General features: G+C 50.3%; 1 protein-coding gene across 5 annotated transcripts in view; it reads right to left on the bottom strand.

Moving 5' to 3' along the window:
* Positions 1 to 26041, bottom strand: part of RIMS3 (regulating synaptic membrane exocytosis 3) — a 71477-nt gene that overhangs the window by 7019 nt on the left and 38417 nt on the right. For 2 of the 5 annotated variants that reach the window (XM_055392664.2, XM_019016408.4), the window contains exons 2-7: positions 20016 to 20191; positions 14057 to 14304; positions 8268 to 8409; positions 5422 to 5534; positions 1639 to 1740; positions 1178 to 1317 (exon numbers count right to left, since the gene is read on the bottom strand). In XM_055392664.2, the coding sequence (XP_055248639.1) occupies positions 1178 to 1317; positions 1639 to 1740; positions 5422 to 5534; positions 8268 to 8409; positions 14057 to 14273 (714 nt within the window). In that variant the 5' untranslated portion in view covers positions 14274 to 14304; positions 20016 to 20191. Of the gene's footprint in view, positions 1 to 1177; positions 1318 to 1638; positions 1741 to 5421; positions 5535 to 8267; positions 8410 to 9114; positions 9257 to 14056; positions 14305 to 20015; positions 20192 to 26041 lie in introns of those variants that run through there. The other 3 variants (XM_063699900.1, XM_063699901.1, XM_063699903.1) reach the window with 3 other exon arrangements.

Raw genomic sequence — 26041 nt, 5'->3', positions numbered from 1 at the left:
TTCTGTCACCCAGGCTGGAGTGCAGTGGCATAATCATAGCTCACTGCAGCCTTGACCTCCCGGGCTCAAACAATCCTCCTGCCTCAGCACCTCGAGTAGCTGGGATTACTGGCACGTGCCACCATGACCAGCTAATTTTTTTTTTTTTCATTTTTTAGAGATGGGATCTTGCTATGTTGCCAGGCTGGTCTCAAACTCTTGGACTCAAGTGATCCTCCTGCCTCAGTCTCCCGAGTCTCTGGGATTATGGTTGTGAGCCACTGCGTCTGGCTCTGCAGTTTAAATTTGCAACTCCAAGGCCCCTTGCCACAGAACCATCTCAGCCCAGAGGAGCAGCCCTAGATGAGAAGTTGGATGGCCCAGACAGCCCCTGGCTCTAGCCTCTTCTCTCTCACTTCCATGGCCTCAGGCAAGATCAGCAGCCACCACCATGATTGTTAATACTTAGTGAGTAGCTGTTTATGTGGCAGGCCCTATGTAAGGCTCCCTACATGCAATCCTCTGTTTAATAGTCACATCTACCCACGGCTAATGAGTGCTGAGCTGGAATCTGAACCTAGGACTGAGCCCAGAGACTGATCCACCACTGTGCTTTATCCCCACATGACCTCAGGTTCTTCATCTATGAAACGAGCATGAAGATCCCTCCCTCCCAGGACTGTTGAGAAGGGCTAACAATACCAAGTGTGCAGAAGGCCTTTGTTGCTCTCAAGTAATTGGGATGACAGTCACCTGGCCTGGGCTCACCCCAAGCAAGTGACTTCATCTGTAAGAGACTCTGTTTCCGTAAAGTGAAGAGAATCACAGCTACTCCACAAGATCATCTGCAGGATGAAATGAGGTCGTGTTTGGAAAGCACCTAACACAAGGCTTGGCACTGAACTGATGTGCAATGAACATTAGCACTAGGGGAAGAAGGAGGCAGTGGTCACATGTGTCCTGGTTCTACCTACCAGCTGTGCAACCTGGGGAGCAATTTGATTACCCCCAAAACCTTGGTTTCCTTATGAATCCACTGGGGACAACAATACCTCACAGGGTTGTGAAAGTAAATGAGTAACGCAAATTAATGCACCTACCACAGCACCTGGCACAGGATGAATCATAAATGAAAAACTTTAAATTACAACTTCCAGTCTGTGAGTCCACCCTGCCCTACTCGCCCTGTGACACCCACCTGCAGCACCTTGCCCTGGGGTCCCTCGTCAAAGAGCAGAGCCTGCTGGTACAGGGGATCACAGGTCTTCTTGGTCATCTTTGTCTTCTTCTTGGCCAAGCAGGCCCCATTCTCCAGCAGGTAAACCTTGATATAGGTGGCTAAGGGAGGAGAGAATGTATGACAGGGAGGGGTCCAGGACAGACAGCTTTGGCCTGCCCATCCCCTAACTGCCAGGTGATCTTGGAGGTGAGCAGGATGTGTGGAATGAGCCAGCCAGTGGACAGCAGGCAGAAGAGGTGACTCAAGCACTGATTCCTCCATCCTCCCTTACTCCCCGCCCTAGTCACTGGCCTTCCAGGCAAGCTGTGACTCCACTGTAAAGAATCCCGATTTAGGCCAGTGGGAGCTGAGGACCTGCTAGACCCAGAGCTCGGCTCTATGCCCCTCCCTGTCAGGACCCCATTTCCAAAATCCCTCACCTGGAAGGGATTTGGAGCCTGGTTTGGGGGTCAGGCCCCGAGCTTCAATCACTTCCACCTCCAGCTGGCCGCTCCGGTCCATGATGGCAATGTGCACATCTCCTGAAAGGAAGAAGAGGGTGAGTCCAGGCAGGGCCAGACCAAGGGGCAGGCCAGCCAGCTGCTGTACTGAATGCCAGCCTGTGGAGGAGGCTACATCATCACTAGAAAGGGAACAAGATGGCACCAACCACATGGGCCAAAACTGCTCTCGGAAGACCACTTTAAAGCAGCTGAGGGACCCTTTGATAGGTCCCTTGGGGTGGGTTGGGGTAGGGGCATGATCTTCAGGGGCATGACTAGGTAACAACAGATGGCTGCCAAACCCCCATTTGTGTCTGGCTAACTGAGAGGCTTCTGTTTTACTGAGCAGAATAGCAAATTTGAGGACAGAGCTTCCTGTGTCAGGAAGACAGGGGAGTCTGTGGGCTCAGTGGCTGTTCTTCACCTCCCCATACATCTGTGTCAAAAGAACATCCGTTTGAGGCCGGGCGCAGTGGCTCACACCTGTAATCCCAACACTTTGGGAGGCAGAGGTGGGCAGATCATGAGGTCAGGAGATCAAGACCATTCTGGCTAACATGGTGAAACCCCATCTCTACTAAAAATACAAAAAATTAGCCAGGCATGGTGGTGTGCACCTGTAGTCCCAGCTACTTGGGAGGCTGAGGAGAATCACTTGAACCCAGGAAGTGGAGGTTGTAGTGGGCCAAGATTGCACCACAGCACTCCGGCCTGGGTGACGAGGAAGACTCCGTCTCAAAAAAAAAAAAGAAAGAAAGAAAGAAAGAAGAAAAGAAAGAACATCTGTCTGAAAAGGCTCTGAGCTAAAAACCTGCCCAGGACACGAGGCACTACCAGACAACAAGGGCCTACTACTGCATTACCAGTGGAGGGAGGGAAGGCCAGCAGACTTTCTGGGTGTGGACGGCTGAGAAATCTTCACTGTACTCCCATAGAATGGATTATCCAGCCGGGGCAAGGTCTGTGTGTGGAGTTATGTCAGTTACCTGATTTCTAGGAACTCTTAGTTTTGTTCAACATTGGTTGGCAGAATTTGGAATTATGTAGTAGTCAGTCACTCAGAACAAAGTGAAGTCTTTTACAGGGGTGCAGAATCATAAGCCTGGTCTACAAGAATCAAATGGGCCAGACTTTGAATTCAGTCACCCATTTTTAGATTATCTGAGCCACATGAAATTGTTTGTATTTGTGTACTATGGAAGATGGGGATTTACTAATTTCAAGAGACCTCCTGGAATTCATCCACCTCCATCCAGCTATTCCTGACCTCCTTGTGGGGAAGGGAGAAGGGAAGGTCTTGGGAATTAATCTCCAGTAACATCACTACCGATGTGAGCAAGACAAACCTGTCCTTCCCTGGTCTGACACCAGGGGGTACCACACACGAATGGTCCCGGCTGCCATGGCGCATTAGCCTTGTGGAAGTGGCTGGCTCCTCTCACTGCTGCCCAGCCTGTGGCTGGGTCTAGGGCTGGGAAAAGCAGGCTCCCCAGACCCTTAAGAGACTGAAAACAAGGGTCCAGCCCTAGAATTGGATTTGGCTAATTCCCAGCCTTTGCTTTCAGCTGACCCTCGCCCTCTGAGGGTCCCCATCGTCTCCTGTTCCAGCAGGCAGGAGCTCCTGGGCAGGAGCTTTTGAGGGCATTGCAGTGGAAGGAGTCCTGGCCTGGAGTGGAACCCCAGCTCCACTGCATGACTCACAGCAGGACATTGCACTTGGCTTCCTCATTTGCTGGGAGGGTCAAAGGTTGAGCACTGTCCTGATGGGGGCTGAGTGGGGACGTGTGGGTCAGGTGCTGCTCAGGTCAGACTGATGGGAAAGGAGTGGAGGCGAGGAGGCACCTCTGGAGGAGCTATCCTGGGGAGGAGCTGCTGGAAGCCAACACAGCCAACACCTAAGAGAGGGAGGGGGCAGGGAGGTTCTGTCTGAGAGCTCATGAAATGGGCCAGACTGAAGCCAACAGGGCCAAGCATAGGCTTCAGGTAGTACCGTCATCCCTCAGTATCCATGGGGGATTGGTTCCAGAACCCTACCCCGCCCCCGCCCAGGGATACCAAAATCCTTGGATGCTCCAGTCTCTAATATAAAATGGCATCCAGGAGGCCAAGGCAGGCGGATTGCCTGAGTTCAGGAGTTCAAGACCAGCCTGGGCAACATGGTGAAACCCCGTCTCTACTAAAATACAAAGAAAAAAAATTAGCCAGGTGTGGCAGTGTGCGCCTGTAGTCCCAGCTACTCGGGAGGCTGAGGCATGAGAATTGCTTGGACCTGGGAGGCGGAGGTTGCAGTGAGCTGAGATTGTGCCATTGCACTCCAGCCTGGTGACAGAGCAAGGCTCTGTCTCTAAATAAATAAATAAATAAATGGCAGCCAGGTACAGTGGCTTATGCCTGTAATCCCGGTACTTTGGGAGGCTGAGGTGGATGAGGTCAGGAGTTCCAGACTAGCCTGGCCAATACAGTGAAACCCCGTCTCTACTACAAATACAAAAAATTAGCCAGACATGGTGGCACATGCCTGTAATCTCAGCTACTCAGGAGGCTGAGGCAGGAGAATCACTTGAACCTGGGAGGTGAAGGTAGGTTATGGTGAGCCAAGATCGCGCCAGTGCACTCCAGCCTGGGCAACAGAGTGAGACTCCATCTTGAAGATAAAATAAAATAAAATAATAAAAATAGCATAGTGTTTGCATATAATCTATGCACATCCTCCCATATGCTTTATTTTATTCAGTTTTTGAGACAGGGTCTCACTATATTGCCTAGGCTGGCCTCAAACTCCTGGGCTCAAGCAATCCTCCAGCCTCAGCCTCCTGAGTAGCTGGGACTACAAGCACAGGCCACTGCAACCAGCTTCTTCCATATACTTTCAATCATCTCTAGATTATACTGGTGTGCCGCATAATGACATTTCAGTCAACAATGCATCATATACATGACAGTGGGCCCGTAAGATTATAATGGAGAATATATAGAAACCTGATATATGGTACTTGATATTGGCATTGCAGATCAAATAGGGGACATGATTGATATTCAGTAATGGTGCTAGGATATATGGTTTTCCATATGAAAAAATACATATAAATTTAAATATATATATATATATATATATGCCATCTAGGTTTGTGTAAGTACACTCTATGATGTTCACACACTGAAAATGACTGTACTTATAATACCTAACACAATGCCTACATATCACTTCCTTTGCATGGATTCAGGGTAGTACTCGGCACACAGCAAATCAAATTTTGCTTTTTGCAACTTTGTGGAATTTTTTTTCCCTGAATATTTTCTATCCAAGGTTGGTTGAATCCACAAACACAGAACCCATGGATACAGAGGGCCAACTATACTTCCTAGCTACAAGGAAAAGCGATAAGAAAATTACTAAAGGGCCTCTAGGTGCCAGGCGCTGTTGGGTGTAACAAGTCAAATAAGCCACAGTTCCTACGCATTAAATTGGAATACCTCATGCAAAGCATCTAATAGGAGCTCAGTAAAGTATTGTTAGAGCATAGAACTCAAGTGGGTATTATTATTCCCATTTTAAATATGAGGAGACTGAGGTTCAAAGAAGGGAAGTGACTTGCTTAAGATCACAGAATTGGTGATAGAATAAACTCTACGATGGCCAATGCAGGGCCCCCACTGAGCTCACCCTTCCTGTCGCATGGTCACCATTACCCCACTCAACCTGCCCTTAATAAGACTCACCCATGGGTGGTGTTGCCAGTGTCTGCCGCCCCACAATCTGAGCTGGTCCCAGCCCATCCAGGAAATCGCTGAACTGGCTTTCAGCCCCCAGCCGGGTAGTGGGGAAGATGAACCTGCAGAAGGAGGCAGAGGGACGCGTGAGGGGGTCAGGGCAACCTGAGGATGAAAGTATAGCTGGCAGGCTGCCATGCTCTGCCCCTGGGGCCCTGGGCACGTCCCTCTGTGCCTCAGTTTCTCCTCTAGACAGTATGATTGCACTACTCTGGGAAAGGACAAACAGAACTGTTCATTTCTGCATACTGAAGAAAAATACTTTGATGTCACTTGAGAAAATAAACTAATAACAATACATAATGATGCTATTTAATCCTTAATGTCCAGGGACTTCTGAAGTGACCCTTACAAGGCAGGGCTTGCTGGACACCTGTGTCCTCACCAGGGCATATCAGTGCTAAGAACCAGAGATATAGGTCAGAAATTTCAATGCCTGGAACAAGTTACAAGAACTGAGGTTTGAGTTGACTGCAAGTTTGAAATCCAAGTCAAACAGGAGGTGGTGCCCAGAACAGCAGCTAAGACCAAAATAACACAATTACAGGGTTGAGGTGAATGGCAAGTGATGGTGGTTGGTGGTTGTTCCATGACTGTGTGGGGGTCTAGAAACAGTAACAAGAAAAGCTGACAGTGATTGACAACTGGCCAGGTGCCAATGGTACATTAAAAATTCCACATGGGTTATATCATTTAATCCTTACAACCACTCTGTGTGGTAGGAGCTATTATCCAGTCTTACAGATGAGAAAACAGAGGCTCCAAAAGGTAAAATTGCCTTGCCTGCAAAACAAAATTCATGGGGTTTTATATGTTGAGGATTAGGGCAGATGAAAAGTTCCAGACAAACAGAAAACACTAAATGATAGTTCCGGTTGCTGCTGTTGTTATCATCAAGGGAAAAGTGCTACTTCTCTTTTGTGCTCCAGTCTAGATGTTCTGGGTGTGGCCAGCTGAGAAAGGACAGATGAGGGAGGGTTGGCCCTGCCAACCCTCAGTGGCTATGATAGAACAAAGTTCTAAGATCTCCTAGAAAAGCCCAGGCTCCTGGCTGCAGAGCTAAAAGGCTGTCCAAGGAAGAATCTCCTACTAGATAGTTTGGCCTTGAGTCCCCCTTGGCTAGCAGCCAGCAGGGAGGAAAAAGTAGGCTGTGTATGCTTGTCAGAGAGAGCCTGTGTCTCTCCCCGACTAGGCCCAGCCTCCACCCCACAGGGAGGGGCTTCAAGGCCCCACTTTTATTGGCCATGGTCAACAACAGCCTAATATCACATTCTTAGGACAATGATATCTGAGAAGGTTAAATAAAGAAACTTAGACTCTCAAGGTCACAGAATTTTAGGAGCGGGATATAGTGTGGAGATTGTGAACAAAGGTCATGGAATCAAATGGCCTTAATTCCAATTCTGACTCCATCACCACTTAATAGCTGTGACCTTGGGTAAGGTGCCCCACCCTCTTCCTCTCCCTCTTTCTCCACTTGTAAAATGGAGATAATGGTAATACCCACAACCCTCAGGGTTGCTGTAAGTGTTAAATGATCCCTGTTAGGCCGGGCGCAGTGGCTGTAATCCCAGCACTTTGGGAGGCTGAGGTGGGCGAATCACTTGAGGTTGGGAGTTCGAGACCAGCCTGACCAACATGGAGAAACCCCATCTCTACTAAAAATCCAAAATTAGCCGGGCGTGGTGGTGCATGCCTGTAATCACAACTAGTCAGGAGGCTGAGGCAGGAGAATCGCTTGAACCCGGGAGGTGGAGGTTGTGGTGAGCTGAGATTGCACCACTGCACTCCAGCGTGGGCAACAAGAGCAAAACTCCATCACAAAAAAAACAAAACAAAAAAAACAACGATCACTGTTCCTGGTCTGATCACAGCCAGCAGATTCCAGTGTAAGAATCACCTATCTGAGATGCCCAGGCATGCTCTGCACCTGGGAAGATGTAATAAATGCTTGAGAGTACTCGCATTCATGGAAGTAGGTGCAGCAGTGAGACACACAATCACTGAATCTCAAACGAGGGAGCCACAGAATCCTAAGCCTGGAAGTCACTAGGCCTTGAAGCAGAAGCAGAAAATCTTAGTCATACAACTATAATTTCATAGACTTAGAAGAGATCTGTGGGAATATCTAACCCAGTGACTTTCAGATTTTTTAATGCAACCTACATGTAAGAAAGGAGATTTAACATCATGACCCAGGACAGACCTGTGTGCATCTATACATAAAAAATGGAAACAAAAGTTCATGAGGCAATTTATTCTTACTTCATAAGATATGTCTGTTTCTTTTTCTAATGCTGGTTTTGACCCACTAAACCTATTTTATTCCCTGTCTATGAGTCACCATCCATGGTTTGAAAAACACTGATCTAGTCCAATCTCCTTCCCTCAGCTCTAAGCAAGCCTCCTTGAGAAAATTCCACTCATCTGGGCCACAACAATGGTTTTAGATTTAAAAGGATTTTAGGGCCACATTTTCCTTTCCACCCTTTCCTCTGGAGCAGGGCAGTGTGTGCGTGGTGGGAGGTGGGAGGTGGGAGGTAAGGGTCCCTTCCTGAAACATACAGAAGGAACTGATAGCTCCTGGGTATGTGGATATTCCAATGGGAGCAATGGAAGACCTGAGGTCCAGGCACAGAGTGTTGAGGGGAGGGGTATGAAGGAAGGCAGAGACACAGAGGACCCAGACATTTTAGCTGGAAACAAAACAGGGAGGCTTTCCCACCCTGCCCAGTGGCTCTGTGACTGGAGGACCGAGGAGGAGGGAGGGGACCACAGCGCGGGGCTGCACGCACGTGCCGTCGGAGCTGTTGCTGTTGGTGCTCCCATCGGTGGACTCCCGGCTGCCCTGGCGTGTGACCCGGCTCCGCATCTCCACCGCGATGCCTGTCTCCGTGCTCCGGCGGATGTTGCTGCGCAGCTTCTTGGTGGCCCCTTCTGTGACCCCCCCCACCCCAAGCACAGAGAGGGAACAAGGTCAGATTACGAATGGGGCTTCTCTAAGAGTCCTGCCAAAGTCACTCTCTTGGCATGGGGGGTTGATGGGGAGGATGAGCAGGGCTCTGACTGGAGGCAGGGGCATGGCTGAGCTGACCTCAGAGCTGGTCTGCAGCCTGACACCTGGCCCTGCTCCGGGCAGTGACACTGACAGAGCAGACTAGAAAGATGGCTGCAGGCAGAGTCACGATGGCGCCACCAGGCAGAGCCGCAGATCCGCAGCTGGGGCCCTCGCCTCACCCTCATCAGGCTCCCCTGACGCCCACCTTCCCACTCGATTTCAGCCCTTGCCCCAAAGGTTAAGTGTGCCTCTTCCCACTCTCTTCTGGAAAGTTCATCTTTTCTGGGATTCTCAGACTGACTTTCCCTCTTTCAGGCACCCTCAGACCCTATCACACCCAGACCTCACAACTCACCTCTGATACCTCTGGAGGCTCTATAGGAAAGCCCCCATGGGAAGCCTGGCCACTCTCAAACAAACCCACCTTCTCTAGGTGGGGCTGAACATGGAGAGACGTGTGTGGAGAGGTGGAGAGGCCATTAGGAAAACAAGACAGAGAGGGACTGCTGGGTTGACCCAAATTGTCTTTGGCTTTGAGAAAAGGTCTGCAGAAGAACCCCCGAAGCTGGCCTGTGAGAACTTACCCGTGTCTCCATGCCTCCTGTTCAGAGGCCCTCGACCTCCATATCCTGGCCTCCCCCTCAGCCTTGCAGGGAACATGGGACACTTTCCCTCTCCCAGCAGCACACCATCCTGCCTGGGTTTCCATGGCAACCTCCTCAGCATTGCAGTGTGGTCCCTCTAGACACCCTCTCCTCCTGGCGGGGGGCGGATGGGGGAGACGGCCTGAGGGTTTGCAGGGACTTCCCCCACTGAAGCTTGGCAGCTGGAGGAGCTTGATGGGGAGGGAACTGGCCCTCAGATGGGAACTGCACCAAAGGAACCATTTGCTGTCACTGGTTAGAGGCCAAGCGAATTAACAGTGGAGTTGCCTACAGGGAGTGGGAGAGGCCAGGGCAGGACAGGCAGCACAGCCCCTAAAAACAGTGGGGAGCAGGGAGCTGGTTACCTTGGCAATTCTCTCCCACCACAACCAATGGTGGGCTGGGGAGGGGATGTTCAAGACCCCAGCCTGGGAAAAGGAAGACTTTATTCCTCCTGCTTTGTCTGCTTATCTTTCAGAAAGTCCCCACTGGAGGAGGGCAGGCAGAAAGGTCTAGGATCACTAGTGGATGGAAGGGTGGGTGGCGGGACAGGCTGAGAACAGGGTGCAGGGTGAGGAGGAATGCCTTCTCTGAAATCATCCCAGCTTCTGGGATACTGGAATAGCATATTCAGGAATCCATGACACCATCAACATGTCTGTCTGTCTCTCTCATACACACACACATACACACACACACAGAGTCACATTAGCTCATACATATTTTTTTCACAAAGAGAGGCATAGGCAGACATGCATGAGCGGCAGCAATCACATATATGAATACAGTAATCTCATACACAAGGCTACATGCAGGTTTATATCACAGTCACACAGTCACAAATGGTCCTACCAGGTCTTGGTCACATGTACACATGATGTACTCTGCCACCTTCAGTCAAGTCACAGACACATGATCTTCACATGTAACACTTGGAGTTGAACCCTCCTATTCAATCACATATGTTGATGAAAACCCACAAATGGTGTCTGACTCACCTCACACACAGAGGCCTGGGTAAAAATGCTGGTGTGTGGGGCCTCCCCCTGTCCGTGGCTCCTAACTCTACATCCTCTCTAACACAATTAGAAACCAGATGGGTCTCTGGGGGCTCCCTCGCCTTCATATCTCTACCTCACAACACACAGCCTGAGTTGGGGTCACCTCCTCATGACCCCAACCCTCCTCTTTCAGAGTTTAGGGAAACTCTGACCCATTTGGGAGCAAATTTGCCTTTTTGATAAGACTTGTCCAACCCAATGTGAGACCCTGAGTCGGGGAGTCACAGAATCCTGAAATCTTAGAGATTTTTGGCTACCCCTCCCCCAAATTTCACAGATGGGAAGCCTGAGGTTCAGGTGCCGAGAGAGCTGGGACTAGATCAGGCCCACAGACTCCCAGTCTGCTGTCATGCTCTTTTTACTCCCCTCCCAATCCCCCATCTAGCTGAGAGGTGATTCAGCAGAGATTAAGTTCCATGACCTCAGAGGGAGGAGAAAGCTCTTGCAATCTCAGAGATGATCCCTCCACTGGCTTCATACATGTATAGCCTCAACCCCTGCTGATTTAAGGAATAACTTTATATAATCTCTCTCTCTAGAGAAACAGGCCAAGTTGCTTGCAATAATTCTACGAGCTCCAGAGACCAAAAGACTCCAGGAACCATCCCATCTGTCCCATCACAAACAAAGGAGGGGCACTCACAGCCTGTACCACCACTCCCTATGGCATCTTCTGGAATGGTCCTGAGCCCTCTCTCTACCCTGACCCAGATCCCAGTGTCCAGAAGGGGAAAGCCACTGTCCCTGGTACTGAAAATACTAGCTCCGTTTGGGCAGGGGCTGGGACAGCCCAGGATGGTCCTGCGTAGACCCAGCCAATTGCCAGACCAGAACCCACCTGTGTCCTGGACCCAAAGCTCTGACCCCACCCTCCTCACTGCTCCCACGACTTAGTGAATGTCAGATCCAGAAGGAAACTGGGAGAGAGCATTTTAGCTCCATTTTACAGAAGAGGAAACTGAGGCCCAGTGGAAAAGTAAATTTCCCGAGGTCCCGTGGTGAGTTACAGAGCCAGGACTAGCCCTCTAAAGTGAGTTTTTGTAAGTCCACTCTAGGGCAACAAGAGGAATGAACTGGAAGAAGGCAGGCAGGAGGCAGGAGAACTAGAGAGAAGTGTGGTGCAATCGTCCAGGCTAGATATTATGTGTCCTGTACTAGGGCAGGGGCTTTGAAACAAAGAAGGATGGCCAGAGGTCTAGCCATTGCACAGTACGGACACACCAGGAGGAAGGAGGCTCTGGGAAGGGCAGACCTGAGCCCAGAAGACAGAGTCCAGGAGAGGAATTCCTCCCCACTTCACACAGCCCAGCCCTGCAGGGAATGGAGCCATCTCATCTGTCAGGAGTGGGGGCACCCTTCTAGGTCTTTCCCAGAACAGTTTCCAGAGCCAATGCCCATGAGTCTGCCTCATATATTCCTCTGGCACCAGATGCTCTCACCCATGAGGTGGGTCCGAGCTGGGATACTGGCATCCTCAAGGCATGGGGGCAAAAAATGGAGAAGGAATTCTAGATGGAGAGGAACGTGCTACAGGGAAGGAGCAGAGGTGTGGAGGCTGAGAACTCACTTCTCTTTTGGCTTTATGGTACAATGGCAGGTAATAATAATAGCATCAACACTTCACTGAGTGCCTGTACTATGTGCCAGGCATGAAGCTGGGTGCCTTTGCATGCCCTATCTCACTTAATTCCCTGGATAACTCTGCAAGGCATGTATCATTGCCCTCATTCTACAAACAAGGTAGCAGGCTCAGAGAGGTGAAGTAACTTGCCTTAGTCACCCGGCTAGTAAATAACAGGGGATGGATCTGAACTTGAGGTCGTTCTCCAGGAACATGCTTTCTCCCCAGGCTCTGGATGCCTCATCAATAAAATAAGTACAGCGTACTAGATGATCTCAAGGGACTCTCCTCACTCTGACATTCAGCAATTAGCTGATTCACAGAGACCTTCAGTTAGAAGGGCATCTGGGCAGTTTCCCTAGCTCCAGTCCCTTAGCCATGCCCTTGCATACCAAGGAGACAAGGGATTCAGAAGCCCCATCATCATCCATCTCTTCTCAAGATGAAAGGTCTTCCTGGTATCTGCTCCAATCCCTGCCTGCAGCCTGTAAAGTCAAGGCAGACCACTAGAAGGTTCTCCCAGTGACTCAGGTCCCTATCCTGGCCTTGGAAGACTGTCCCTCCAAATCACTTTGGGCATGAAGAAGCCTTTGGGTCTGAAGCTGAATCAGCTGGATTTCTGGGCTTGGTCCCCTGGAGCCAGACTCCCGGGGTCCAACACCTCCACGACCTTCTAATCTTAATCTCACTCCTTAGTCCTATCTCAGCCCCCTCCTTGTCCCAGCCCAACTTCTAGATCCCTAAGTCCCCATCTCCCTGACTCTCTAGTACCAGGCCTAAACTGCATATTCACAGAGGCCATGCCCACTCTAGGGTTCTGATAACCTCAAGCCCCTTCCCCATCTATACTAGCTTTCCCCAGCGAGAAACCACATCACAGCTTGATTGCTGGAAAAGACCAGCCCACGTGCTACTGTCGAGGGCTTTGTATAAATCTATTTTAAGGCCTGGAAAAGTCCCCCACCCCCAGCCCCAACTGGGAGCCTTGATGAGCATTCTCCCTGGATCCTCCGGAGCCCCCGCCCCCTCACCATCCCATCCAGCTGCCTATTTGAAGGTTTCTGGGGAAGTTGTTACTCTGAACAAAATAAGCCGGAAGAGATTTTGAAACAAAACCAGCTGGTGTCTGGGCTGATACCACAAAGTGAGGAGGTCTTGGTGGGGAGGGCTGGCTCCTCTGTGATGTGGGGTCTATGTATGTCACAAGGTGGTCACCCACCAGGCTGAACATAACTGAGATTCTGCAGCTAGGTGTCTGAAAAAGGATACTGTATTGATGAGGATGGAGCTGTTTAGGTGTGTGTGAATGTGGCTTTGTGATGTACACTTGCACACATGTGACATGTTTCTGTGATCTGGGTCTATGCATGTGTAATCAGAGGGCCGTGTCTGTGTGGTTTGCATGACTGGTTTTATCTGTGACCATGCGCAGTGTGAATTACTCTATTATGCTTCCCTGGAAATATGGGCAGCTTACCAGAGCCACTGAGCATTCTATTTATGTAACTGCACAAGTCACACATCTTTGTGTGTGTCTCCCTTGTGCTTTGTAACATATACATGGGACTACAGAACTGCATTTGTGTGGCTATTTGTATTTAGGAGACTAAGAGATTACAGGCGAGACTGAATCTTTTTTGTTTTTTAAACCAGGGGGTCTCACTATGTCGCCTAGGCTGGTCTCAAACTCCTGGGCTCAAGTGACCCTCCCGCTTCTCCCTCCCAAAGTGCTGGGATTATAGGTGTGAGCCCTGCACCCAGCACTTGTGACTAAATCTTATGGATGCGTATGTCTGTAAAACTGTGGTGTCACTTACACAGTGCCAGGATCATAAGGCTGTTTAATAAGTAATTACTGGTTAATGTCTGTGTGTGGAGACAGTGGAGTGTAAAGGTTAAGAGCATCAGCTAGGAAGCCCAACTGCTAGAGTTTGAATCCAGGCTCCACCACCTACTAGTTGTGCAGTTTGAAGCATCTGACCTCCCTTTTCTGTTCTTTGGTACCTGCCTCATAGAGCTCCATGGAGATTTAATCAGTCCATACACCTACTGGACCTAGAACAGCACCTGGTGTATGGGAAGGGCCACAGTGTAAGTGTTTGTGGGCATGGAAGTGCAGACCCATCAGGGCAGTCCCTGGGTAGTCTGTCTTTGCGAAGTGTCCCCCACCCCCACCCCGCGATGTCCCATGCCCCCTCACCAGGCTGCGGAAGCTGGAGTGTGCTCTTGCTCCACTGAGTCAGGCCCACGATGGCCACCATCTTGGCACCCAGGCTGCTCCGCCGCTTCTTGGCGGTGGTGGTCCCAGCCCCGCCCCCGGCTTGCTGGGATCCGCAGATTTCACCGCTAATGCTGGAGCTCCGCACCACATTCCTGGAGGCCCCAGATGAGGCAGGACCTGGCTCCCCGTTAAACATGGTCCCCGGGGCGGCAGGGCCTCAGGCAGCTCTGAAGATGGGCAGGAAACAAAAGGATCCCACATCAGACCTGGATGAATCTACTGCAGTCCCACCACTTCCTAGCTGCGTGACCTTGGGCTAGTCACTTGACCTCTCTGAGGCTGTAAGGTTAAATGCACAAACAAATGTCAAGAGCATGCACAGGTTCTGGTTCAATAAAAGAGACTATTCCTATTAGCACATGGCTATGAAAAACCTTGCAGGTGACCGGTTTGATGGAGAGGACCGAGGCTGTGGAGTCACATGGCCCGGGCTTGAATTCCAAAGGCCTCTACACACTAGCTGCGTGGACTTGTGACCAAACAAACATCCTGAGGTTTCAGTGAACACCTCAGCAAGATGTGAAATAAAAGCACTTAGCTCATAGTATTGTTCTAAGGATTACATTAAATAATGCACGGGAAGTGCCTGTCAGGCTTAGGGGAAATATTCAGTAAGTATTGGTGGTTATTATTTTCATAGCAAATAATAACAGGGAGAACAGAACTGGCTCCAGCCTGTGCAGACTCTGGTGGGGTCCTTCTATGTGAAGGGGATACTGCAGAAAAGTCCAAAGCAGCAAGAAAATCACCCTTTATCATACTCTTGAGAGGCATTTTAGCCTATTCCCTTCCAGCCACCCTTCCATGCAGTTTTTAAAATAACTGAACTCATGCTGCAAATATCATTTTATAGCCTACTATTTTTTCATTTAACATTATATCATGGCCAGGCACAGTGGCTCATGCCTGTAATCCCAGCACTTTGGGAGGCCGAGGCGGGCGGATCACCTGAGGTCAGGAGTTCGAGACCAGCCTGACCAACATGGTGAAACCCCATCTCTACTAAAAATACAAAAATTAGCTGGGCTTGGTCGTGGGCACCTGTAATCCCAACTACTCAGGAGGCTGAGGCAGGAGAATCGGTTAAACTGGGGAGGCGGAGGTAGCAGTGAGCCGAGATCGCACCATTGCACTCCAGCCTGGGTGACAGACCGAGACTCTGTCTCAAAAAAAAAAAAAAAAATTATATCATAAGCATTTCCCAATGTCATTAACACTATGTATGCTACCGTGATATTCCATTGTATAGAAGTAGCATAATTGATTTAAGTATTTCAGTACAGTTACCGCTTAGATCAGGCCCAAGTTTATCTCCTCTTTCTCTCTTTCCTCTCTTTTATTTGTATTTATTTATTTATTAATTTTTTTGAGATGGAGCCTCACTCTGTCACCCAGGCAGTGGCACAATCTCGGCTCACTGCAACCTTTGCCTCCTGGATCCAAGCAATTCTCCTGCCTCAGCCTCCCAAGTAGCTGGGATTACAGGTGCCCGCCACCAGGCCTGGCTAATGTTTTGTATTTTTATTAGAGATGGGGTTTCACCATGTTGGCAAGGCTGGTCTCGAACTCCTGACCCCAGGTAATCTGCCTGCCACAGCCTTTCAAAGTGCTGGGATTATAGACATGAGCCACCGGGCCTGGCTTCTTTCCTCTCTTTTAAATAAGCATGGCAATAAACATCTTTCTCTCTTTTTTTTTTTTTTTTTTGAGATGGAGTCTTGCTCTGTCACTCAGGCTGGAGTGCAGTGGCACGATCTCGACTCACTGCAACCTCTGCCACTTAGGTTCAAGCGAATCTGGTACCTCAGCCTCCCAAGCAGCTTGGATTACAGGCGTGCGCCACCATGCTCAGCTAATTTTTTTGTATTTTTAATAGAGACGGGGTTTCACCCTGTTGACCAGGCTGGTCTCAAACTCCTGATCTCAAGTGATCCACCCACCTTGGCCTCCCAAAGTTCTGGGATTACAGGTGTGAGCCACCACGCCCAGCCTAAACATCTTTCTACATGGATTTTGTCTGCTTATTTCTTTAGGACTGATTCCTCGAAATGGAATGACTGGATCAGGGGGTACAAATACTGCTAGGAGCTTCCCTAGCATCCACTCCCCCTTTCTGCTTCCTCACAGAGGGCTGGTTTTGTCCAGGTACCACCCACCCCTTGTTTGAGAGGCAGATCTTGATTAATTTAAGGCAATCTGTGAATGGCATCCATCTTAGCAACTCTTACTTGTCCAAGAGGGGGAGGATTTGGATCCCATGCTTACAAGAAAGGTGGGGGGGCTCTCTCTCTTTCTCTCTCTGTCCTTCTCTTTCCTACACCCTAGAGAGGGCTAAACCCTACAACAAAGCCAGTGCTACTGTAAACAGACAGCACTCAGACAGAAAGTACCTCAGGCCATACCTAGGGCCTGCCCTGCGCTGGCCTTCCAATGATGTGAGACAATACGTTTTCCATTGCTTAAGCCAGTTTGAATCAGAGTTCTCTGTTACCTCCAAAAGCATTCTACCTGATGCCAGGGTCATAAATGTCTTTTGGATTCTTAGAATCTATTGTCAAATTCCTTTTTAAAATATAGACATTTACTCTCCCTGTTAGCTGCATTCAACAAATATTTAAGCCCCTAAAATTCCCAGGCCCATGTTGAATGCCAAGGATACAGCAGTGAGCCAGGCCAACTTGGTCCTGCCCTCCCAAAGCCTCCAGTCCAAGAGGGAGACAGACAGTAAGTAACTAATTCTACAGTTAAAGATTTAATGATGGTTACACTAAGTGCTAGGGAAGAGGACAGAGGGCCCTGAGAACCACTCTGGGGGAGGGGGCTGCAGGAGTCCATGGCTCTGTTTTGAACAGAGCTGGGATCTCCAGCTGTTGGCCTCCACAGTTTGGCTGCAAAGTCCCAAGCTGAAGTCAGTCTCCTCTGCTCAGGAAGAACCCAACAAGGCCAGCCTCTCCAGCATGCTCTGCACCCAGCACCCTACTGGCTCTGTCCTAGCCCACAGTGGTTTTCCTGGGGCAGCTGACCATACCAGGGTTCAGGGCACTTCACTTGACCCTGGGCCCTCGGGCTGGAACACTGAGAGAGTCCGCCTATTCAAAAGGACACAGAAAGGGGAGGGAGAATGGGTGAAAGAGGAAAAGCACCATTGTGGCAGATAAAGGAAGACAGTCCCCAGACAGCTGAGAATGGTCACCTGGTCAGCATGGCTCCTGCCAGCCTGGCAAAGTATAGCTGACAGAGGGGATGAGTTAACGCCTCATTTTGCCTTCTCTGTGGCTGCCTGGACCGATCTCATTCGCCCTGTGACGTGTGCAGAGTCCTGGATTGTATTTCTCTATCCCCCATCAACCCTGCAGCTAATGGAAAGTCCCCCTGGACTGGGGCCTATGCTGATCTCTTTGAGTTTCCAATTCTAGTGCCAGTTTGTGTGTTTTTGGGGTATCTGCACGGTCTTTTGGTGGAAGGTGGAAGAAGGCTTATCTGATCCTGTGACTCTGCCACAGTGTAGGTCTAATTTACTCCTTACAGTATTTCTGGAAGGCATGTGGTTATCTCTGTATTGTAGATAAGAAAACTGAGTCTCAGAGAAGTAAAGGACTTGTTCATACTAGCCAGCTAAGAAGAGGCAAGGCCTGGACTTGAACCCAGGTCTCCTGTTTCCACAAAGAGACAGAATGCTTAGCATCCCCTGTCCCTTCAACCAAAAATGGAGGCCTGGCCCTTAAGCTCAGACTCTGCCCTGGGTCTCTGGGCCCTTTGAGAAAACTAAAAGGAAAGTGTCTATATGAGAAAAGCCCCTCTGGCCCAGGTTCCCACAGCTGTCATGAGCATCTAAGTTAGGGCAGTAGAAATCCCAACCGGACCATAGCTGGAGAAGCAAAGTGCTTCCCTAGCACAGCCTCTGGGAAGCAGGAGAGTACCACCCCCAGGGGGCGAAAAGGGAAGGGGGTAAGGGACAAAATTCCTGACCCTGCCCACCCAGGGGCTCATGTTTCCTCATGAATAATAAATAGAATTGACAAGCAGTTGGTTTGGCATCAAGGTCTCTGCACCATCCAGAGCTATTTTCTCATCTTTAACCAACTAGGGATCAACCAGGGGGGCTGGAGAACTGAAAAATGCTTGGGAGGGCCCAGCCTGCAGGCCACTCCCCGAGGGGCAGGAGGAGCCAGACCCAAAGCACTGGACCCAAGGTCCTAGGACTGACCTTGTGGGTCAGAAGCCCTGGGTAGGGCAGCTTAGGAGGATTAGGAATCAGGATGTGGGATTTGAACGTGAACAGATTCCTTATGTGAACTCCTCTGGGCCTCGGCTGTCTCATCTGGGTGTAAAATGAAGGGGTCAGGTTAAGTAATCTCTAAAAGTCCTTTTGACTGGGAGAGTTGAGTCTATGAATGCACATTGTAGCAGAGGTCTCAGAATTAGAGATCTAGTTTCTTCTCTGGCAGCAGGTCTAGCTCAGGAAAGACATGCCAAAGTTACAGATAGGGAACCTAAAAGGAGGGCCGTCCACTGCATAGCAACCCCTGAGCCATCAGACCACAGGGATGGAAAAGGGAAGGTGGTGGAGACTGTGGCAGAGTGGTTAGGAGCAGGCAGGACACAGAGCACACCATGTCACATGTTGGTGATTCCAAACGATTGCTAAATAAACTATACCCTTCCCACGCAAGTCCCTTCACCAATTCCCTGCTTCTGAGCAGACTGTCCCTTTCTCAGCCCAGGTCATGGCACCGCAGGGAAGGAAACCGTCCTATGATCCCAGTGAGTCACAGAGACCTCACTCTGAAGTTCTTCCTGCTGACTCCCAGCTATTGCCACAGCAACACAGAAACTTTGATCTATCCTCCAGGGAGACAGCTACTGCCCCCACTCCTGCCAAAACTCCATGCCAAAAGAGACCTGCCCAGCTCCCCAGGAATAAGCTTTGTGTTTTCTTTTTAGGCCTTGGATGTTTGGCCTCTACCCTGGGGTCTCAGCACCCTAAAAGGGCCCTCCAAACTCTCTCCTGAATCCTGACAACAGCAGGTCTCAGGGCCCTACCAGGCTACCCTGGGCCCCTCAGTCCCTTTAACCGTGGGTCTAACCAGATAATTTTTTTTTTTTTTTGAGACGGAGTCTTGCTCTGTCACCCAGGCTAGAGTGCAGTGGTGCGATCTCGACTCACTGCAAGCTCCGCCTCCTGGGTTCAAGCAATTCTCCTGCCTCAGCCTCCCGAGTAGCTGGGACTACAGGCGCCCACTACCATGCCCAGCTAATTTTTGTATTTTTAGTAGAGATGGGGTTTTGCCATATTGGCCAGGCTGGTCTTGAACTCCTGACCTCGTGATCTGCCCACCTCGGCCTCCGAAAGTGCTGGGATTACAAGTGTGAGCTACTGCGCCCAGCCCAGATGAGAATTTTTGGTAGTTCAAGGCCGCACAAAAGCTCAAGATGAACCTAGCCACCCACCTTTCCAACAGTAAAGACCAAGGAATGCATCACAGGGTGATGGAGTGTTAGGCTGGAAGGGACTGCAAATAACTGAGGCTCCCACCACCCCTCCCCATCCTCTACTCACAGTGGACATCATTAACCTCTCTCTTTCCCATCAAGGTCAGACTTAGCCTCAAAGTCCCTCTCAACACAGGGCACCAGCACCAGCTGATGAGAAACAGCTCATGAGCTAAAACTGACTTGCTGTCTCTATTCTAGCCTGAGCCTTCTATTTTGCAGAACAAGAAATCAAGGCCCAGAATGGGGGAAAGATGCACCAGGGTGACATAAAAAATTGGTGGCAAAATCACTGCTTCAACCCTAAGTCCCCTAACTCTCAGGTCTCACATCACCTATCGGGTGCTCCCTCCCCACCCTTCACCTGGAAGAAAACCCAACTCACCGAACTGATGAATCTGAGCCTGGTGTTCCGCATCACAGGGGGCTGCCTCCCAACAGCACACCCCTAGGGCATTTGCACAAGGCTTCAACTGACTTCTGCCAAAACACCAATTTTCAAGAAATGAGGTGAAGGCAATCAGGGCAGGCTCCCAGGAGGAGGCGATGTGATAAAAGGGTCTGGAACGGAAGAGAGGAGCTTAGAGGAAGGGCTAGGTAAGGCATCTACCCTCAAGGGCTTCCAGTAGATTGTGGCATAAAAAGATAGACTTTGAAGAAGTTGTGTGACCTTGAGCAAATCATTTAAACTCTTCAATTCTCCATTTCCTCTTGTAAAATTTTTACAACTCATGGGCCCCCTTAATGTTCCTTTAGGTACTTGGATGCCAAGCTGCTGAAGACCCACAACTTTGAGATTTTTAAATACATGTACAGATACTCGGCCAGGACCAACTGCTAAGGAGCTCTAGACCCTATCCTTCCTTCCTCCAACCTCCCTCTGATTAATGGGGTCTGTGTCCCTCCCCAGACACTCTGTGACATGCCCAGCAGTTGGTGGACACACTCCTGGCTCTACCCCCAGCCATGTGATCCTGAACAGGTCCTTCAGCTTCTCTGAACCATTCCCTCCATTCCCTCCTCTACAAAACGAGTCTAATCACCACCTGGGCCCTCCCTGACTCTCCCGGCTGGACTGGGGTCAGATGAGACAAAGAGGAGCAGAAAGGCAGAGGGAATGAAACACATGCTCTGGAGGCAGACAGACTTAAGTGCAAAACCTAGATCTGCCACTTACAAGCTGTATGATACAGGGCTTCCTTAACAAATCCCCTGAGCCTAATGCTCCTCATCTCTAAAGTGGGGACGATAATGCCTGCTTTAGGGTTCTTACATAAAACATTATAAAACAAGGATTGGGATGTGGTAAATGATCACCAGTTGGGCAATTACATTATTATTACTAATAAGATTCCTTTATAAATCGTAAAGGATTGTCCAGTTGTTAGTTCTTATTGGTCTGGAGTCCACACCAGGTGCAACCACTGCAGGGGAAGGCCCAGAGACTAGGAGCATTGCCTCCTACCACAGCCCTGAGTGCTCCAGAAGTCTGGGATCAGGGTCCCTGCACTTTTCAGTTGAGGGGAGGGGTGGCGCATGAAGCTGTGCCAGCATCTCAGCTCCTGACCCCTTGCTGGATGGTGGGTCTGGCATCTGAGACCCCTGGCCCAAACCTAATCCAGCACCAGGACGGCCCATCGCATCACCTGTGCCAATCTGTGCCCCTGTCAGAGGCCAGTGCCTGCATTCACAGAAGGGGGAGAGGGGCTCCTTCGGCTCTAGTCTCTCCTGTCCCCACTCAGGGAGAGGTGGGCGGGTGATGGGTTGGTAGGTGGTTGTGGTGGGGAAGGCAGTCTGTGCCAAGGAAGCACACCCAGCCAGCGTGGGCAGCACACAGTGGCGGCTCCTCTCCTAGTTGTGCAGACCTTTGTCTCCCCGAAGCCAGGCTGGCACGTGCATGCACAGACACACACACACACACACACACACGTGCACACACACATGCAGGAAGAGACGTGGGGCACAGAATTCCAAATGTGTGATCACACAGACTCATGTCAATGATACACACTTAAAGACACAATCACATGTGCACACCACCCCCCACCAAGACACTCATACACACAGAGACACACAGAAGCAGCCACGACAGCCATAGTCATTCACAGACTCACATGTGTACACACCTGCAAACACCCACACACACCCTCCCCATTGGGCCCCTGCCCAGTCCAGAGAGGCAGGAAGAGCCCCATGGCTCCGTGGGCAGGGAAGCAGGAAGCATCTTACCCTGAGCCGTGGGCTCCCTTGGCTAAGGCACACACCCCACCTCTGAGCAGGTATGTGGGAGCTTGAACACGTGCACAAGGTGTGTGCAAGCTTGAACACATGCACACTCATACACACCACAGCCCCCAATCTCACTCGCCTGGCCCCCATCCTTGCCAGACCGGACAAAGGAGCTCATCGGTGAGGTTTGTGGTGAGGAGAGGAGAAGGCTGGCAGGGAGCAGCTGCTGTCACCATGGCTACCAGGCTGACCCACTTCTCCTCCACCCAGCCCGGCCCACCCAGCCCAGGCAAGGCAGGGACAGGCAGCTTTGGGCAGGGTGGGCCCTCTCCCATCAGACACAGGAAAGGGGTAGCCCTCTGAGGGTGTGGTAAGGGATGGGTTGAGAACCCCAGAGAGGGTGGATACTGTGTAGGAAGGCAATACAGACTCCAAACATACCTTGAGGGGAGTGGGGTGCTGAAGGCATGGTCCCTGCAAGACCTACAAGACTGAGCCCCTGATGTTCCCCCAGGGCCTCAGGGCACCACATGGGCCCTAGATACATTGTCAGTCACAGTCCTCATGGCAGTGCAGGGGATGGGGTGGTCGGACTCAAACCACAACTCTAAGGACTCAGAACACACAAGGGTAAGGCAGACCCAGGGCTGGGTGAGCCGTGTCTCCCATTCAGAACAAGGTTCCTGAAGGCTCCACTAGGGGCCGCTGGGGTCACCCAGCAGCCATGCCCCCTTCCCAGGACAGGGTCACCATGGGCCTTCACTGGGCTGGGGGCTCCTGAGGACAGGGCTGTGTGTTCTTCCTCAGAAGCAGGGACTTGAAGGAACAGTACAGCCTGAGTCAGTTTTGGGAGGAGCCAGCCTACAAAGCAGAATGAATCTCTCCTGCTTGACAACCTCCCTTAGCTTCCCATTTCCTGCAGGACAAAGGAGAAGGCCCTTGCCAAGGCCCACAAGCCCATGTGAACTGGGGACTGTCTTCCTCTCCTGTCTCCCAGCCCGTCCCATCCTCTTGCCCCTACTCTGTATTCCAGCCACACTTGCTTCTTTTCAGTCCTCAAAAGTACCACCTTGGGCCGGGCGTGGGGCTCATGCTTGTAATCCCAGCACTTAGGGAGGCCAAGGCAGGTGAATCGCGTGAGCCCAGGATTTTGAGACCAGCCTGAGCAACGCGGTAAAACCTCGTCTCTAAAAAAAAAATACAAAAATTAGCCTGATGTGATGGCACACACCTGTAGTCCCAGCTACTTGGGAGGCTGAGGTGGGAGGATGGCTTGAGCCTAGGAGGCAGAAGTTGTAGTGAGCCGAGATCGCAACACTGCACTCCAGCCTGGATGACAGAGCCAGACTCTGTCAAAAAAAAAAAAAAAAAAAAGAGCCACTTAGCCACTTTGTCTCCTGTCTGCCTGGCATACCTTCTCTGCCCCTACCCCCATGATCTGGTGGCCCCAAACTTGTCTGTCCTGCCACCTTTGCCTGGCTAAACCCTATTCTTGGCTCAATCCAAGTTTGAAGGTCATTTCCTAGGACAGTCTTCCCAGATAAGGTTAATCCCCATAACTCCCTTCGTACTGTCCCTGTGTGTTATAAGTTGAGTCGTGTCCCCCCAAAAACTGTTGAGGTTCTAACCTCCAGTCCCTCAGAATGTGACTAGGTTTGGAAACACGGTCGTTGCAGATGTGACAAGTTAAGATGAGATCATGCTGGAGAAGGGTGGGTCCCTCATCCAATATAACCAGTGTCCTTATAGGAAGGTGGCCACGTGAAGACAGACACGGGGAGAGTGCCATGTGCCGATGGAGGCAGAAATGGGAGTGACGCGTCAATGCGCCAAGGAACGCCAAGGATTGCCACCTGTCACCAGAAGCCAGGGGAGAGGCACGGAACAGATTTTCCCTCACAGCACACAGAAGGAAGCAATCCTGCCAACACCTGATTTTAGACTTGTAGCCTTCAGAACTGTGAGAGTCTACATTTCTGTTGTTTTAAGCCACCCTGTTTGTGGCACTTTATTGCAGCTTCCCTAGGAAATGAACACACTGCTGTTCCTAACTTGTTCCGTACTTGTCTCCCACACCCCGCCCCCTGGCTGTGAGCTGGTTAAAAATAGGAACCTTGTCGTCGTCTTCACCCTGAATCCCTAGTACCTGGCACAGGTCTGGCATATAGCAGGACTCAGTAAATATTTGTAGAATGAATGAATGGCAACCTAAAACATTAAATTAGCAGTATTTATAGCACTGTGAGTCATTTTTATTTTCTCCATGTGACATACTGTGTTTTCTAAAGTTACTACTTAAGAAACTGTATTAATGTTATAATAAAGAAAAAAACCAAAACCACATATTTTTCTTTTCAAAACATACATTAAAGTAACAGGCATTTCTGGACCAATGTGTGTTTTGTGAAGAGGGAAAAGTTCTTCTATCTGCTTGATAACTGCTTTTTTATTGATTAATTGATTCCTCCTTGTGTCACTAAAGTGCTTTCTGGAGTCAGATTTACAGAGCTTGAGCTCTGGGGCCTTGCAGGGTATAGATTATGGGTGGGAAAGGGCCAGCCAGGGTACACATTCTTCTCAGCCATCTCCACCATTCGCCCCTCCCTTGGCTTGTAGGATGTGGCTAGATGTGGCACCTGTCTCCTTACAGGGGCTGCTAAACTTGGCACTGGAGAATACCACTACTCCTGGCCAAAGGTGACTCCCCAAACAGAAGCAAGATTCCGTCCTCAATGACCACACCATCCAGTGCTTATCAAACTGCAATGTGCAGGTGAATCACCTGGGGAGCTTGCTCTGATCCATGGGTCATAGGTGGAGACTGAGACTCTGCATTTCTAAGAAACTTCTAAGTGATGCCCAAGATGCTGGTCCATGGACCACCCAAGGCACTGAGAGGTGAAGAGACATTGCTCTGGTTGTTCTGCAGAAACAGTGAACACTTCAGGGTGGGGGAGACCAGAAAAGGCATTACCCCAGCAGTTGCACCTCAAAAGATAGGTGAGGTTTTGGAGAGGAGAGGCAGAGGTGGCTCTAAAGGAAAGAGGCGGCAACTACTGGGAAGGCCCAGGGAGAAAACGTTGTGTTCAGAGGCTGGTGAACAGAGCAGTGCAGTTGGAGAGGAGGTAGGTACAACTGCGGAACAGAGGGCTGGAAAGATAGGCTGGGAGCAGCCAGTGCAGGGCTCTGAATGTGGGGCTAAGAAGCTTGGCTTTCATCCTGTAGGAGTGAAATCTGACATGATTTAGATGTAATGCTTTACAGAGATCAATCTGAGACTGAGTGCAGAATCAGAAAGAAGCCTGACAGCAGGAAGAGCAGCCAGGAGGCTGCTACATCCATGCAGGAAGAAGGGCTGCACTGCTTCAGAAAGTGAGGTGCGAAGAGGAAACGGGGCCAGCAGTCGTGGGTGGGGTTAGGGGATTGCCTAGAGTGAGTGAGGGGACAAAGTAGGGAAAAGGGAAAAAATGAAATCCAAGGTGATTTACAGGAAGGATGGGGGTGAGAGGTGCCATCAGCAGAGCTTGAGGTCCTAGCGGAAAAAGCCTGGCTTAAGGAGAAGATGAATCCCCAGTTTAGTCCCGATGGGTCTGAGATAATGCTGCAACTCCCACATTCAGGTGTTGGCCAGGTAAGCTGATTCACGAGCGCTCAGGAGAGCAAGGTGAGTAGGCAGGATTTGGGTGTGTTCTCCAAAGAAAAAATGGGGTGTGGAAAGGAAGGAGAATGCCCAGAAGAGAGCAGAGAGTGAGGAAAGATTGAGAGGTAGTACCCGCAGTTAGAGGCAGGAGGAAGATGGAGCCAACTGAAGGAGGGAGAGTCCATGGTGAAGAGTAGGAGAGGAACTCACAGAAGATGGCATGAATATACAGATGGCCAAGCTGGAAGGCCTACAACACCCTGATATTGAGACTGAGAAGAGGCCTGCCCAGCTCAGGATGCAGGAGGGAGGCTAGGGCGGCACCCTGACTCCCTTCCTAAGGCACAGGAGAAGCCCAGGCCTGAAAGGAGCACAGCTGGAATGGAAAGCAGAATTTGGACTGAAAGAAAAGGGGGCTGGATGCATTGGGGAGGGTTTGGGCTGTGGCGGGAGCCCGGGGCTCTGAAGCACTTATTCCAGCTCAATCCTAGCACAGGAAGGACAATTTCCACACATGCAACTACACACACACTTACATGTCC

Source organism: Gorilla gorilla, chromosome 1 (assembly GCF_029281585.2).
Source record: "Gorilla gorilla gorilla isolate KB3781 chromosome 1, NHGRI_mGorGor1-v2.1_pri, whole genome shotgun sequence".
Taxonomy (NCBI): Eukaryota; Metazoa; Chordata; class Mammalia; order Primates; family Hominidae; genus Gorilla; species Gorilla gorilla.
Note: the sequence above shows the minus strand (reverse complement) of the source record. Positions and strands in the feature narration are given on the sequence as shown.